General features: G+C 55.3%; 1 protein-coding gene across 3 annotated transcripts in view; it reads right to left on the minus strand.

Annotated features, from left to right (window-relative positions):
- Positions 1-17,201, minus strand: part of PITPNM3 (PITPNM family member 3) — a 105,309-nt gene that overhangs the window by 4,437 nt on the left and 83,671 nt on the right. For 2 of the 3 annotated variants that reach the window (XM_032138087.2, XM_058431476.1), the window contains exons 11-19: positions 16,891-17,061; positions 15,389-15,583; positions 14,489-14,637; positions 12,446-12,562; positions 8,922-9,038; positions 8,434-8,582; positions 8,007-8,156; positions 5,679-5,862; positions 1,968-2,096 (exon numbers count right to left, since the gene is read on the minus strand). In XM_032138087.2, the coding sequence (XP_031993978.1) occupies positions 1,968-2,096; positions 5,679-5,862; positions 8,007-8,156; positions 8,434-8,582; positions 8,922-9,038; positions 12,446-12,562; positions 14,489-14,637; positions 15,389-15,583; positions 16,891-17,061 (1,361 nt within the window). The remainder of the gene's footprint in view (positions 1-1,967; positions 2,097-5,678; positions 5,863-8,006; positions 8,157-8,433; positions 8,583-8,921; positions 9,039-12,445; positions 12,563-14,488; positions 14,638-15,388; positions 15,584-16,890; positions 17,062-17,201) is intronic. The other variant, XM_058431477.1, reaches the window with a different exon arrangement.

Genomic DNA, 17,201 nt, shown 5'->3' on the forward strand with positions numbered 1-17,201 from the left:
AGGGGGAAGAGGGGAAGGGAGAGGAGGGGGAAGAGGGGAAGGGAGAGGAGGGGAGGGGGAGGGGAGGGGGAGGGGAGAGAAAGGAAGGGGGAAGAGGGAACGGGAGGGGGAAAAGGGAGAAGAAGGGAGTGGGCAGAAGGGAAGGGAGAGGAGGGGAGGGGAAGGGACACGCATCAGGCGGAGGGGCAGGGCAGGCCCCTGATCCAGATCCTATCCCCATCATTTCCCGGGACCACTCTACGGAGGCCCCTCCAGCTTCTCCAAGGAACCCTGGGGAAGTCGGGAGCTCTTTACTGTTCCAGGGTCCCCATCCTGCTTTGGACAACCATGCATCTCTACCTGTACCCATGGGTCACACCAGAGTTCTCTGGATTTTCTTTCCTATTTTATTTTATTTTAAATAATTTATTTATTTATTTGAGACGGGTTCTCGCTGTGTCGCCCAGGCTGGAGTGCAGTAGCCCAGTCTCAGCTCGCTGCAGTCTCAACTTCGCCAGCTCAAGCAATACTCCAGCCTCAGCCTCCCGAGTAACTGGGACCACAGGTACATGCTACCACGCCCAGCTCATTTTTAAAATTTTTTGTAGAAACAGCGTCTTGCTATGTTGCCAGGGCTGGCCTTGAACCCTGGGCTCAAGCAATCCTGCATATCAAAGCACCAGGATTACAGGCATGAGCCAGGGTGCTTGGCCTCTGGATTTTTGAGGGTGGGGAAGCGCCCATCCTTGTCCACTTGGCTTGCTAGAATCCTGCAAAGTCCCTCCCGTCACACGGCCTCTCCATGCCTCTTGTCATCTTACTGAGCCCTGCAGCTGCCCTCCTTGCCAGTCCTTCCGGCTGTGTCCAGAGCCTTCTACTCAATATGTGGTCCATGGACCCTGGCAGCATCAACACCACCTGGCACCTTGTTAGGCAGAACTTCAGGCCCTCTCCCCGCCCCTAGGCCTGTGGAATCAGAATACGCATGTCAACAAGATCTCCAGGTGATGCTTGTGCACTTCAGAGTTTGAGAAGCGGGGCCTCTGAGCTCCCAACTCGGAGACGCCACCATCTCCTGACCCTCTACCCGCGGGTCACTCTCAGGCACTGCACACTTGACATGCCCCAGAGGGAGGTCAACTCCTTCCCTTCCACCTGCTGCACGATTCCAATAGTGGCATCTCCTACATGGTCACCAAAGCCACAGACCAAGTAGCTGTCCTCCACCTTCCCTTTCTCTCATCCTGCACATCTGATCTGGGCATTACCAAACCCAATCCATCCCCTACCAAAAAATGCCTCTCAGACCCTCCACTTTCTCTTCAACGTCCTCTCGGCTTTTCTTTCCTTCGTCTGAACCACCTTCCACCTGCAGCCTGAGGGAGCTTCCTGAATCACACACCTGCTCATCCCACACCCTCACAGAGTCCCCACACAGGCCATCTTGGCTGCACTGACCGTTCTAGCCCCGCCCACCCACCTCCGGCTCACGTCCCACGCAGCCAAGCTGAGTCACTGACAGTTCCCAGAATATACATGTTCTGTGTCACCTCCTGACCTTGGCTTTTGCTGCTGCCTCTGTCACAAATACTCTTCTCAATCTCAGGCCCTTCCTGGACCATTCCTTCAAATTCCAGAAACCCAACCTTGCCCTAGAGTCTGGGTTAGCAGTCCCTCTCTAGGGCCCCACAATTCCCTGTGCTCCCCGTCATACATCATGGCACTTGCTACACTCCACTGTCACCAACTGCAAATGTGTCCATCTCGCCACTACACAGAAGTTCATTGCATCTGACTCCACTTGGGATTCTACCCCTGCACCCAACACAGGCCCTGGCCCAAGGCAGGCACCCCGAAGTGTTTGTTGAATAAATGAATGAGCAAATGGGGGAATGAACAAATGAATGAATGAATGAAGTGCTTACTCCCTCTATCCCTTTCCCTGACCTCCCTCACAACTCCCCACCTCCAGCCCCGCCTCCACCCACCTGGCACTGGGTTTGGTACTTCTTGGTGGGCCGGCCCACAATGAAGATCTGGGAGGCAGGCAGGCCCAGCACGCTGTAGACAGAGATGTCCTTCGTGGAGCCATAGGCCGCACTGATTTTGATGAAGCACTGAAACACAGGGAAGGCATGGGGGGAGAGTGAGGCCAGCCCACCCCCGGAAAGCCTTCCCAGGCCAACTCCAGGGAGCTCCTGCTTGGGGACCCTTTATGTGCACTCTAGTAGACTCCAAGCCATGGGGCCACCCTGTATCAGGAATGAACCCCCAGAGTGGCTGCCCCTCCCTGCACCCCAGGCCCAACCCAGGGCTCTGCCCGGTAAACAGTCCAGTCGTGACCACACCATTTACCAGCCCCGCCTCCAGCAGCAGTACACTCGGGTTAAGTAATAATGAAGGCAAGCGTTCCTCTGTGGATAAGGACATTGAGTTCCAGGTTTCTGGCTCACAGGGCTGGGACTGGAGGCCAGTTCTGCCTGGCTGCTGATCCTGTGCCGACCACACCGCTCCACGCTGCAGCTTGCCACGCGCCCACTGCCTCTCGCTGGCTGCTGTGATGACCGCCCCGCCCCGCCCCCCAGAATCCCCAATTCAATTCAGAGAACTGCACAAGGTCTGCCTTGCTCCAGGGGCACTTCCAGACCGTCACCCTTCCCTCCCCTCCCCAGGATAAACGGGATCAAACTACCTCCTCCTGTGAGGTGCTCGCCACCCAGCTGCCCCTCACTGTGTGCCTCCTGTCACTGCCATCCTCTTTTTCTCCCACTCACACTCCTCTAAAGCCACTGGAGACTTTGGTTCTGGGTCACAAGTTTTCCTTCCTGCCAAGCCCCACCATCGCTGGGATGACCCACGGTCTGACGTGAAGGATCTAGCACCTCCCACCCAGCCTCGCAGCTTCGCACCTTCTTTCATGTCAGTGGCCATCACTTCCAGGACCGAACTCAGAACCTGCCTCTCTAACTGTGAACTTCCACACGTCCGCTCTGCCCAGTGCTTCTGCCCCCTCCCCGCCACTTCTCCGCCAGCCCCCACCTGGCTGCTCTCAGCCTCACCGACACTTGTCTTTTCTGTACCAGCCCTGCTGCCTCGCCCCTTCCTCATCCTGCCTGAGCGACCCACGGCATTCCTGTGTCCTCTGCCTCCACCCCAGATTCTCTCACCCCTTCATCCTCCTCCCACACCCGCCCGGCCAAATCTCAGCCCTGGAAATTTTCCACTATCCACCTTGTGTATTTGTACATGCTGCCTACCAAGAGCTGCTAAAGAAACAGAGCCAGGCAGCTCTCACCTTCCATCTTCTTCCTGTCCTTCCCGGAGCCCTACCCCATCCTGCAGGTGACTGCCTTTGATGCTGGACCAAGGAGAGGGCTTCCTCAGCCCGCTGCCCCTCACCTCAATGGCTGGTTTATTCCCAACTGGCCTTTGGCTCAGAGGATGGAGCAGCCCCTTTTCGTCTGGCCCTTCCACCTTCTCATTCACCTGAGCTCACTCCTATAACTTGGATCCTCCAGCTCTGGCAACCCTGCCTACCTGCCTCATGACCTCCCAGCTGACACCCACATTCTCTGCTCCTCTCCCTACTACTTTTGCCCCCTTGTCCTTCCGAATTGTCTTTTCCTCACAAGGTCATCTGGTGGCCAATCTTTGTCTAGTGGACAGTTCTCAGCATCCCACACCCTTGGCAAGAGGGGCGCTATCTGCTTGAACCCCTCTCCTCCCGATCCTGTAGTCTCTCTCCTGGCCCTCCTCCCCCTCACTCTCCTCCTGGTCCTTCAGCCGCTCCTTGTGCTGCTCTCAGGGGCCAAGCACAGCCTCTTCTAATGCCTTGTCTCCCGTCTCGTGGCTCCACTGATCCGTCTCGTGTGTCTGTTTCCCAGTCTCCACCTGCAGCCCAGAACTACGCTAAGCCATATCAGGTCCCATGGCTGTATCAGCCTTGACATGTCCACAGCTGAGCTCATCTCCCTCCAGCCTGGTCCTCCTCTCATGTCCCCTCTCATTCACTCACTCATTCATTTGTTCATTCTACCAACATTTATTGAGTCCCTACCACATAGCATCATCACCCCCAATCCAGAAGCTATATTGGTGAGTAGAATGGACAGGCTCTGCCTCCATGGGGACCTTGGTCAGGTGTGTAGCACCTGGATCCCTCCTGGTCACCCAGCGTGGGCATCTTAGAACCCCTCGCTCCCTGCGTCCAACCATCCCTGAGCCCTGACTATTCCACCTCCTAATCCGGTCCTTGTTTTTCTCTCCATCCTATGCTCATCATCCCCTGGATTATGGTCTTCCTGTCTTTTGCTTGGGCAATGGCCCACTAACTGGCCTCCCTGCCTCCAGTTTCTCCTGCCAATCTGTTCTCCGCACAGCCACCAATGGGATCTTTCTATAAGCCAAATTAGACACTGCCACCTCCCTGCTTTAAACTCTTCCATGGCTCCCCATGACCCTCAGCAGAGAATTTATGATCTTGGCCTGGTTTCCAAGGTTTTCAAGATCTGCCAAGTTTGGGCCCCGATGACCTCTGAGGGCTCATCTAACCTGGGTCTAACCCCACCTGCACTTACCCCAAGCCTGGAACGTTCCAAGCTGTCTCCTGCCTCCATGCCTTTGCACATGCTGTTTCACTGTCTACCTGACAAACTCATGCTTCAAGACTCAGCTCAAAAGTTACCACTTCCTAGCAGCCTTCCCTGCCCTCCCTGGACAAACTGAAGTCCTTTCTCCTCTGTTTGCTAAAAGGGCCTTTTTCAACCACACACCAGTAGTTGTCAATTGACACGTCCTTCCTCCTCTAGATCAGGGATTTGCAGACATTTTCTTTGAAAGGCCAGATAGTAAATATATCAGGCTTCGCACTGTGTCACCACTACTCAATTCTGCTGTTGTATTGCAAAAGCAATCATAGACAATATGTAGACAGATGAGCTTGGCTGTGTTCCAATCAAACTTTTTTTATTTAGAGACATTGAAATTCACGTAATTTTCATGTCATGAAATACCATTCTTTTGATTATTCTCTCCATCCATTTGAAAGTGTAAAAACCATTCTTAGCTGACCAGTCATAGCAAAACAGGCTGTGGGCTGGGTTTGGTCATTATATGTCAACGCCTGTTCTGCTCTAGGTCAGGGATTCTTGATTAATTTTTCTGTGCATCAGAATCCCCTGGAGGGCTTGTGAAAAGGTTCCTGAGCCCCTCCCCAGAGTTTCTGATTGAGTAGGTCTAAGAGGGTGGCAGGGGGAGGCAGGGCAGATAATTTGCACTTCTCCCTAGTTCCCTAGTGCTGCTAGTGCGAACCACAGCTTTGGTCACGGAAAGCACATCCTCTGTCCCCCTGGTTCTGTTTGTCTCTGTGCAGCCCCAACAAGCACAGAGTAAGGAACACAATCGGCACTTAAATGTCTATTGCATGAATGGCCAGATGTAGCGACAAGAGTCAGGAGATAAAGGACGAAAGTCTGACTCAGATCTAGGGCAAGTCGCCGGGGCCTCACCTTTCTCCTCTGTCAATGACGAGACTAATAACCTACCTCACAGGGCTGCTAGAGGACCCAGCCAGATCCACGGGAATGGGATTTGCAGACTGCACATCACGAGGCCCCACCCGGGAGGAGGGAGACGGGGAGCGGTGGAGAGGAGGGATGCGCTCTCAAGCCATGGCGGCCCCGCCCAGGCTGGCCACTCACCTCCTGCATGAGGTTGCGCAGGAAGATGGCCTTCTGCCGCAGCGGGTCATGCACCAGCCCGTCCGAGAAGAAGATCATGCCCTGTGGGAAGTTGTGCTGGGACAGCCACGACACCACCCGCTGCTTCTGCATGTCCGGCCGTCCCGTGATGTAAAGGATCATGTAGCCCAGGTCCTGCCAGTGCCTGGCGAGACGGCATTAGAAGGGTCCGGCCTTGCCCAGTGCAGGCCACCTGATGCCCAGAAGCCTGCCCTGCCCGCAGCTGCCCTCCTGAGACATCAGAGGGACGAGTCTGAGGCGTGCTAGGGAGAACAAGGGGGACCCCTAATCGCCTCTCTGGGTTGAGCCCTGGACGTCTCCCCTGGATCAGGCCTGCAGATGCTGCAGGCCCATATCCAGACTCATCTCCTCACCCCTGCCCCCTCTGCTCACAGCAGCTTCAGAGCCAGAGACAGGCGCCTTTCATTCTTCCCTGTTCCCTGTGCCTCCCTCCCTCCTCCTCCTCCTCCTCCAGGAAGAAAGCCTTTCGCTTTCACCAGGCCAGACTCTTTACCCGCTGCCCCAGCCCTCTCACTTCAGCCCTGCTTCTCATCCTTAGCTCAGGCCCCATCTCTCTCCTGGGCCACTACAAAAGCCTCCTGGGCGGCCTCTTTCCCTCCACCCCCACTCCTACCCACATCTAACCTGAGCCCTGTAACCCTAGGCAGATTACTCAACCCTCCCCAACCTCCCAGGGTTTCAGTTTCCCCTTCTGTAAAATGGGCATAATAATAGGAACTACCCCATAAGGTTGTCCTAAAGACGGAAGGAATTAATCCCAAACATGCATAGCGAGGTGGTGTGCTTGGTGTGGCTGGCTTTATTATTATCCTCCGCAGCGTTTCCATGGTGATTTCTGTATATCGTAAATCTAACCCCAGCACTCCTTTGTCCAACAGCATCTCCAGCTCCCCAGCACCCTGAGGTAGAGCCTCGAGGCCGCTCTCTGCCTCTGTGGCCATGTCCCTGCTCTGCCTTTGCAAATGGGATCTCCCCAGCCCACCCAGAGCTGCTTTGCTGCCCCCTGAACAAGCCCTTGGCTCTTCTGCTGCACAGCGCTCCCCTAGACAGCCCTTATGGCTCCATCTCCTGATCTTCCCATCTTCCATCTTTCAAGACCCCCCTTCCTCCAGGAAGCCTTCCCTGCTTCCCAAGCAGGACCAGCCTCTTTCCTCTGTGCTCTCACAGCGCAGTGGGATAGCTCTGGTTGGCTGACTTCACACAGAATCCTGGCTGCAAGATGTCAGGTAAGCCCAGACCTGGTTGGACACCTTTATGGCACCTGCCACCAGAACTGACTAACAGAGCTGGGGAGTTCTAAACCTGGATGATGATCTGAGGGATCTGGGGATGCTCTACACAAACGCAGGGGTGCAGGGATCACCCCTAGGGATCCTGGTTAGTTCTGATGTGGGGCCCAGTGATGTGTTTATGAAAAGGGGAGTTTCTGATGACTGTCGAGGTTTGGGGAGCACCATGTGGCCCCATGGAAGGCAATGGGAGGACCACGGACCCCCAGAGAGGAAGGACCACAACCTCCCCCCCCTGCAGTGGGAGGGGCCGTGACGCAGGAGGGATTTGTGGTAACGGCAACAAATGACCTAGCCCTACAAGGGGGAGGCTGGCCCCCTGAAATGGGCTTCAGCCTGTCTAGGCCTGTTCCTATGGAGCTGCTGGGCATCTTGAGGGCAGCAGTCTTCCGGGAGCCCAGGAGCCAGGCCCGTCTTCTCTCCCCAAAACCATCACTGTTACTGGGGTGAGGCAGGGCAGTCTCCAGCCCCCAAGAACTTCTAGTGCTTGGCATCTGTCCTACTCTTGAGGTTCTGATCACTTGGAGTCCTGGGTTACAGTTTCTCATGCCTGCGACTTATTTTCCCCACCAGACTCTGAGTTTCCTCCAACGTAAGAGCTCACTCTGCATCAGTGCCCAGCACACAGCCTGGCCACAGTGGGCCTCAGAAAGTGGTGGATGCATGCATGAATGGAGAGAGGGAGGCAGGGAGGGAAGGAAGGAGGGAAGGAGAGAGGGAGGGAAGAAGGAAAAAAGGAAGGAATTGAGGGAGGAAGGAAGAGAGGAAGAAACAGACAAGCTGAGGTCTAGAAAGCAGCAGAAATTTTCCCAAGGACACTCAATAAATTACTATTGGAGGTAAAGACAGGGCTTCTCAGATCGCAGCCCCAGAGACCAATAGAATTCCTAGAGCAAATCAGAAAAACAACATATTTCCCCCGGGGCTGCTGGCTGCTGCCCCCCAGGGAGATATAGGCCTCGTGGAAGGTGGTACTCACCGGACAACGTCCACTGCACCCGGCCGGACCTTGGGGTCGCTTCCCATGATAGACACGCTGGCCGCAAAGGACCCGTCAATGCTGAACACAACGCACTCCATGCCCCGGGGCAACACCGTGAGGTAGCTCATGGCACAGGTCTGGTCGCCCCTGAAAGAAACCTGCCTGTGGTCAGCCGTGAGGTCAGGGTCAGACATTAGCCGGAAGCCAGAGGTCAGCCTGTAGCTGCAGTCAGAGCTCAGTCTGGGTCAAGGTCAGAGAGCACCTGGGTGGCATCTCCTGATGCCACGGCTGGCGACCTCTCCCATCCACCTCTGTCCATGCAGACAGAGATGGGGACCCACAAAGAACCCCAAGTACCCCACCTTCTAGACAGGCCTGGCTGGAAATGAGAGAAACCACCCTGAGAATGGCCCCTGGGTCTTACCTGACGACCATCTTCACAGGATAGACGCCGACCCCCAGGCGCCGGGGCCGCGGCACATTGTATGTGATGCGACCGCTGCTGTTGGTGATCTCTGTGTCCAGGTGTACCCAGCGGCCTGAGGACGGCTCTGCCATTACTAGGATGTCCACCTGCGGTAGTGAAGGGGGTCAGGGGACTCCCTGAAGGCTGAGGGGCTACAGGCTTGGGAGAGCGGCTGGGCGGGGGGGAACTCTGGGCTGAGGTCCCTGCCTGACATTCCCTGGCTCCTGCCACCCTGGCTCCTCATTCGTCCTTGGATGCTCTGAGCCCATCCTTTCCTCCTTGCTCGTCCTTCCCGGCCCGCCCAAGCAGGTGGGTGGATCCTGGCCCTGTGCTTCCACCCCAGGCAGCTCGGCCCTCTTGACACCCTCACCCCACATGTCATGTGGCTCCATAAGGCACCTGGTGCACGTGGACTGGCTGAGGAGGGGAGGCCCAGCCCCGGGTACCTTCTCTCCAGTCAGAGCCACCATGTCGAGGGGCCCGTACATGAACCGCCCCACCAGGACCTGGGGGCCATCTTCAGCAGCAATCACATCGTTGGCCCGGTGATTAGCCGTGACATTCTGGAAGGACAGAAAGAAGCTGGCTCAGCCCTTATAAGGGAGGCTCAACCTTGCTTTATCATTGCAGTGTTCCTCAGACTGGCTGGAGGCATATCAGCCTGCTGAATCCTATCTCTCTACTAACTTCTGCTAGAGTTTCAGAGATGTGTTCCCAGGGAATCGTGTGAGAAAAACAGACCATGAGTCCCCCAAACGCTGTCTTCAAGGCACACAGGGCTTCCTGCCATTGTATGTTCTCTGCTTTTGTTTTTTTGTTTGTTTTGTTTTTTGTTTTTGAGATGGAGTTTGGCTCTTGTTGCCCAGGCTGTAGTGCAATGGCACAATCTTGGCTCACTGCAACCTCCACCTCCCGGGTTCAAGTGGTTCTCCTGCCTCAGCCTCCCGAGTAGCTGAGATTACAGGCATGTGCCTCCACACCTGGCTAATTTCATATTTTTAGTAGAGACAGGGTTTCTCCATGTTGATCAGGCTGGTCTTGAACTCCTAACCTCAGGTGATCCACCCGCCTCGGACTCCCAAAGTGCTGGGATTATAGGTGTGAGCCACTGCGCCCGGCCTGTTCTCTGCTTTTGACTCTGCTCGGCCCTGAGGGGACAACTGGCCTCACAGCCTGTCCTTATCTTCTGGATCCCTGGGCTGGGAACTGCCTGGTCACTTTTGGTTCTTTCTTCTACATCACAGCTCACATCCAACAGATATTTACTATCTGTCTTTTTTTTTTTTTTTAAGATAAAATTTCAAATGCACAAGCGTAGAGAGAGAGAGAGAGAGAGTGTAACAAAGCCTCGTGTTCCCGGCACCTGCTCCCCCACTTAGCAATGAACTCATGGCCATCCCGGTTTCATTCTTCCCTTGCCCAGTTCCCCAGCCTCAGCCCCAGCCCCACCGGGATTATCCTGGAGCAATCCTGGACGCTGTATCACTTTATCTGTGACTGCCTCAACCTCCCTATTCTTCTGGTTTCAGTTCATTCTGCAGCCTGTGTTGGCCCCGACCAGCCCCCACTCCCAGCCTGGCTTCCAAGACCCCAGTCTGTCAATCTAGTGACCACTCCTTTACCGTGCTGGCCACATCTTCATCTTTCTCACAGCCACATTGCCGGGATGCTGCTAACAGCTTCCTAATGGAGCTCCTCACTCAAAGGCAGTCCCTGCAACAGATCCTCTGTCTTTATAAAGCACAGATCTATTAACACCCTCCCGGGCTCCCCAGTGCCCTCTGGGTAGAGTACAGAACCTGAGCTTAGCTTTCCAAGGCTTGCCTGAATGACCTCTTCAGTCTGTCTCCTGCTGCTCCCCATCCACACCTTCTGGTCCTTTCTGCGAGGCTCTGCAGCAGCCTCCAGGCCTTTGCTCACACTGCTGCCCCGCCCCCCACACTGGCTCTAGGTGCCATCCCTGGCCCTGGCCCTCTTCCCCCACATTCCAGCCCATTCGCTATGACTAGACTCAGCGTCATCATCACCAAGAAACACTCCTCGGACTCCTCAAAGACATGTTCTCAATCTCCTTTCAATTCCCACACATTTTAATTCAATCCAACAAATATCTGCAAACACCTCATCTGCATGGGGTCCCTGAGATAAACTGGTCATGGGCCCTGCCCTGGAGACACTCAGCCAAGTAGGGGACACAGGCCCCCTTACAGGTGCACTGTCGGGGGGAGGGAGCAGCTGGTTCATGAATATGAGCACCTGAAAAGATCTGGCATCCCTAGTCATTAGAGAAATGCAATCAAAACCACAATGAAATACCCCGTCACACCCACCAGGATGACTAGAATCAAACAGACAGATAATAACAGGGGTTGCTGAAGATGCAGAGAAATCAGAATCCTCATACATTGCAGTGGGAATGTGAAATGGTACAGTCACTGTGGAAAACAGTCTGGCAGTTCCCTATATGATTAAACATAGAGTTACCATTTGATCCAGAAATTGCACTTCTAGGCATCTATCTGAGAGAAATGAAAACACAGGAGAAATGAAAAACAAAAAAACTTATACACGGACGTTCATAGCAGCATTATTCATAGTAGCCAAAAGGTGAAAACACCAGCCTGGCCAACATGGCGAAACTCCATCTCTACTAAAAATACAAAAAAAAGAAAAAAAAAAAATTAGCCGGACGTGGTAGTGAACACCTGTAATCCTAGCTACTCGGGAGGCTGAGGCAGAAGAATCACTTGAACCAGGGATAGGAGGTTACAGTGAGTTGAGATTGCACCACTGCACTCCAGCCTGGGTGACAGAGCAAGACTCCGTCTCAAAAAAAAAAAAAACAAGTGAAAACAACCCAAATGTCCATCAGGTAGTGAATGGATAAGCAAAACGTAGCATCTGCATACAGCGGAGTATTATTCAACCTCAGAAAGGAATTTCTGACACAGCGACCATGTGGATGAACCTTGAAGACAGTGTGCTAAGTGAAAGAAGCCAGACACAAATGATCACATATTACATCATTTCATCGAAATGAAATGTCCAGAATAGGCAAATCTGCAGGCACAGAAAGTCAATTACTGATTGCCTGGGGCAAGTGAGGGAGTGTCAGCTAAAGGGTACAGAGCTTCTTTTTGGAGGTTATGAAAAAGCTCTAAAAGTGACCATGGTAATGGTTGCACACATCTGTGAATATACGAAAATCCATTGAATTGTACTATCTAAATGGGTAAATTATAGGATATGTGGATTTTATCTCAATAAATATGTTTATCAAAAAAGAGTTGGTTCATGAAGGATTGATCTCCTTCTACCTTTTAGGATTGTTCTTGGGGTCCATGTCTGGTCTTTTCACCAGACTGGAGGTGCCTACCACAGCAATGGTTGTGCCTGTACAACCCTATGCTCCACTCTCTAGCAGAATAACTGAGACAGAGTAGGCACTGATGATCGTTTGCTGAGTGAATAAATAAATGTATGCACCTCAAACTCCTATTCATCCTTGAATACCCCACAGAGGAGCCTCTTCAGAGAAGCCTTGAATGATTTACCCTGACAATCCTTCTTTCCATCTTTATCTTAATCTGTCCCTTCCTCTATCAAATATCACACCAGGCCATACTCAATGGTAAGTGACTGAGATCCAGGACTCTTTTTGATTCAAGTCCACATCTACCGTAGCCTGGCATATAGCAATTGCTCCATAACTGGTATCTCCTCACCAACCCTAGTGTCTTGGACTCCTGCCCTCAGGGCTCCTTGGAACCAGGCCATGGGGAAGCAACTCACACACCCTTGCAGCTGCAGTGCCTGGGCTTCATCTGAGTGTGAGCCCCAGCCTGTTTGGGTGCTGAGCTCTGAGGGCAAATTGAAGTGCTTACCTCCCATGCGGATGCCCCAGCCCCCAGGCCAGCCCCACCTCCTGGAGGACGCAGTCCAGCCACATGTGAACTGAGCATGCACGCACCCTCAGCTTGACCTGAGTCCGCTTACGAAGCCACTTCTCCCGGGGGTTGGCGGGACTCAGTGCTGCGGGGTCCAGGCGGGCGCTCTCCTTGATGTTCATGCTCTCATAGCGCATCACCTGGCCAAGAATCGAGCAGGGCCCCGGTCAGGTCTTCTGGCTTCTCTGCTTCCCTCCCAGGGTGTCAGCGCCCACCAGCTTGTGGCCAGCTGAGCCCTGCCCCTGCAACCCCCCAACCTCACAGCCTGGAACCGTCAGGAGGCTGCAGACCCTGGAACCCACGTCCCTGCATTCCTGTCCTGATAGCTGGGGCCAGAGCAGTCTCCCAGTTGGCTCCCTTCCTGAGAGAAGTCTCCGCCCCTCTGTGCCCAAACCTGGCAGCCACCTCTGTCTGTCCCCACTCTCTGCCCTCCCTCTGTTACAGCAAGGTGGCCCTTCCTTAAGGCTGGCTTGAGTCCTGATCCCAGCCCCTCCTCGCTTCTTGAGGACATTGCTCCAGCCATGCTCCCCTCCTAATCCCGCAGCACTGGTTAGACTCACTCTGCTAGATCACTCTCCTTAGCATTCAAACACTTGTAATATTGCCCATCTTAAAAAATACTCTCTCAGACTCATGCCTCTCCAGTGACCGCCAGGTCCCTGCTGTCCCTCACAGCAGCACTCACAGAGGACTTGGCCCATACACCACCACCCCTTCCTCACCTGCCCCCCGACTCCACCCACTCCAGTCAGGGCCCTTGTCCATCACTCTACGGAAGCCATTCTTGCCACGGCCCCAGTGACTCCCACCCCACCTATCTCAGGGGTCCTCTCCCTACACTGTCTGGGTCCTCCAACCTCAGGGATGTCCTCTTCTCTCCTTCAGCGGCTTCTCCTCCTCTCCCCCGGGGAGCCCCAGGACTCACCTCTGAACTTCCCTCTCTGTAGGAGCCCCCTTAGTCTGGCACTCATCACCAGTTTTAAATGCCGTCCAAGCTCTGATGACACCCACATTTTTATCTGGAATCCGGACGTCTTCTCTAAGTTCCAGACTCCCCTACTCCCCTTCCATCCCAGCAGCTGAGAGGCAGTTCACACTTCACATACCCAGACCCGTGGTGGATGTGCCACGTGGGGCACAGGTTTGGGCTGGAGCACCCTGGCCTGGGTGCCACCGGGCTGGGGACCCACTTCCAGCCCAGCACACTCTCTCCTACCCCCAAGTACCTACAAACAAAACTCACTTTCCTCTGCCTCCTGCCCAGCCCTGCTCTTCCGCAGGTGCAGGACATGGCACCACCTTAGTCACTCAAGAGGGAAACAGGACCTACTGGGCTCCCCTCTTTCTCCTACAATGCAGACGGCCGCAAGCGCTCTCACCGTAATGCAAATCTTGCCACTCTGTGGCACTGTGGCACCTCCACCCCCTGTCCTAGTCCAAGCCTCTTCTCTAAGTTGGGCCCCTGCACTGGCCTCACAAGAGGCCTCATGGTTCCTCTCCTGCCATGAAAACAGCAGCCTCAGCCTCAGGGTTTCCTTCAAAAACCACAAGTCAGTTGCTATTTCTTCCTTGCTCACAGCCCTGTAATGGCTTCCTATTGAACCCAATATAAAACCATACCCCTGACCTTGGCCATCACGGCTGTTCATAACATCATGACCCCGACCAGCTGCTCAGACTCCCTCCTCACCAGGCTCTCCTTTGGGCACCGGCCTTTCTGCTTTACCTTCTGTTTTGCAGACAAGGACATTGAGACCCAGTGGGGAGTGGGAACTGAATACTCCAGTCTCCAAGTTGAAACACTGAGACACTCTCCTACGTAGTTGATACTTAATTTTCTAGAATGTACCATACTGTCAGCCACCCAGGAGCCAACGTCTTTATGAAGCCCATTCTCTGGTCATGTCACTCCCCACTCACGTAGGTGCCCCAATGCCTTCCCCATGCTCTTAGGATCAAGGCCAAAAGCTGAACAGCATCTGCAAGAACAGCCTCCTCTCCAGCTGGAGAAGGGCGGTACCCCCTCGGGGTGGCTCCGGGCAGGGCCGCGACTGTGGCAGCGGTACCTGTCTCAGGATGAAGGCCACCACGTCCGTGGACTCCCAGTAGCTGGCGTGGAAGAGGTGGGGCAGGGCCACAGTGGGAAAGGCCGTGAGGACATCAGGGCAGTACAGGGCATAGTCGATCCTCTTGGTTCCCCACCACTTGGCTGTGACTGTGGGTTGGAGAGGAAGGTGAGGATGCGTGGCCGGCCCGGGGTGTCACCCGAGGGGCAGCGGGGTCTCCCATTGCACAGACTGGTGGTGGATGCCCCACGTGGGGCACAGGTTTGGGCTGGAGCACCCTGGCCTGGAGGAGTCCTGGGGAATGCACTGCTCTTCCTCCTTCCTTCTCAAAACCCACCAGCCCTCCCCTAAGATGTGCGCACCAAGCCCACGCCCAGGAAGGAGGGCCAGATCCACAGAGACGTCCACAGTCTCACCCAGGGCTGCCGCTCAGTGGCAGTTCCCAGTGGGCTCTGCCTGAAGTTGGGGCTGAGTCTATGTCTGGAATGTTCAGGGCTTCCTTAATGGTCAGAGGTCAGAGCCCTGTCTGGGGTCAGAGGTCAGGGCTCTGTTTGAGGTCAAAGCTTAGACCCTGTCAGGGATCAGGGGTCACTCCTCTCTTCAAGGTCAGAGCTCTGATTTGAGGCAGGGTCAGAGTTCAGGGCTCTGTCCAGGGTCAGAGGTCAAGGTTCCTCCAAGGTCAGAGCTCAGTTTGGGGCCAGAGTGAGGATTTGGACCGATGCCAGGTCTCCACCAGCAGACGCCCAGCTCTCTAAAGGCAGAAGCAGCCCCCAGGACTTCTTTCACCCTCTCCCTACCCCAGGGCCTGCCCTCAGCAGCTCTAGCAGTGACCCAGCAACCACCCGGAGGAAGGTTCCCCTCCCCCGAATCCAGGCAGGGCCCCAAAAGGACCTCACTCACTGCGGGAGGCACCCACGGGTGCCATGCTGTCCGAGGACTCCGAGCTTTCGCTGTGGGAGCTCCCCTCGCTCATCCTCCGTCCTGGGCGCTGGAACCTCGAGGACTGAGGGGGTGAGGCAGGGGCGTCCAGAAGGGGCGGGCTGTCCTGGGAGCTGCCCTCCAGGAAGAGGGGGCTGTGGGTGTGTAGGGCATCGGCTGGAGGGAGAATTTCAAGGTCAGGCTGAGTCATGTGTCTCCAGCAGAGCTGCCCACTCAGTGCCAGCCCCATGCTGGGAGGGAGGCTGGGCACTTGGAGGAGCCAGCCCTGGCTCTGCTCACTTGCCAGCCCAGCAGGCACCTGCCCCTCTCACTGTGCCCACCCCACCAGCCCCCTGGGCCTGAACGGACCCCGTTGCCACTGCACATTGCCGCATTTACCTCCTTGCAGCTGTGAGTTATGCAGACACAAGCTAGAGTCCCAGCCATCACCCCTACCCCCAATAAAGCTGCAGAGGGAGTCTCTGGGACATTGCCCCAAAAGCACCAGCTGAGGTCCCAGGAATGAGTCACGGCCATATCCTCTCTCAGCCGACTCCTCCCCTGCACCACAAAGCATTGAGGCTGCCTCTGGAAGGGAATGGGGACTCCAGCCTGAGAGCTAGGATAGCCTCGGGGAGGGAGGGGAGTCCCCTGACCAAAGAGGGATCCATGGAGGAGGGAGGTTTCCAGCCCAGCCGACCTACTGAAGCTCCAGGCAGGCAGGGATTTGGAAACAGAGGCTCCATTGAATTAGGGGTGAGGAAGGGATGGTTTTTAATCCTGAATCAGCCCCATGCACAGCTCCCCGATCCCTGATGCAAACCTCTGAGCAGGCTTAGGCTAAACTTCCTCAAGTAGGGCGTGGAGCCAAGGCTCCGATTTCCAAGCTGCTGACTGTCCATTACAGGCCTCCCATCGACGACACTCGGTCCATGCCCGGATCACCCCACTTGACCCTGGAGGCCACTGGCTCTTCGCCAAAACACCTGCCCTCGCTCCTGCTGTTCTCCCCACCTAGAAGATCTCAATCCTCATCCTCTAGCTCTTCTCCATCTGTCCAAATGCATCTCCCCTGTCTGGACCCTAATCAAAGGCCACCTCTTCCATGAAGCCCACCAGGGTGGCACACTCTCTGCCCTACCCCTCCAGAGTCCAGGCTGGGCACTCATAAATAGATTGGAGCACAGATCCCTGGACTCGCCATCAGGTCTGAAAGCTCAAGTGTTACCCCAGCCCTGGCCAGAGAAGTGTGTTCAGGAGCCTGTTGGGGGACACAGCCTGGGTCTCTGAACCCCAAGATGCCTCAGATGGAGCAGGTGCTTAGCACAGGTGGGCGACTCTGAAGACAGAGGAGTCGGCTAACCTTCTCTTCTCACAGCCCCTGCTCAGGTGAGTCACCCTACTCACTGAGAGCTTGGAGGGGCTGAATGGGCTGGGGCCCCACCTCCAGCTCAGCACACTCTCTCCCACCCCCAAGAACCTACCGAGGAGGAGGGACTGCCCATCGCCCAGTGGGAACCTCTGGTAGCGAGGCACACTGACAGGTGGCACCAGGTGGAACTTGGGCTCCAGCAGTGGCTCAAGCCGTGAGGCAGAGGGGTCTGCGCAATGGAAGAAGCTGTAGACCTGGCTGCAGGCAGGACGCACCTGGAAGCCTGGGGTGAGTGGGAAGACAGAGGGAAGCCCCTTTCTAGTACCTGCTCCCTGGGCCCTAGGAGGCTCCCTGGAGTGCAGCCTGGAGTAGCCTACTCCCCTCTCAAGAGCCTCCCCGAGCTCCCTGCTCCCCACGGGAACA

This window comes from Hylobates moloch, unplaced genomic scaffold (assembly GCF_009828535.3).
Source record: "Hylobates moloch isolate HMO894 unplaced genomic scaffold, HMol_V3 SCAFFOLD_19, whole genome shotgun sequence".
Classification (NCBI taxonomy): Eukaryota; Metazoa; Chordata; class Mammalia; order Primates; family Hylobatidae; genus Hylobates; species Hylobates moloch.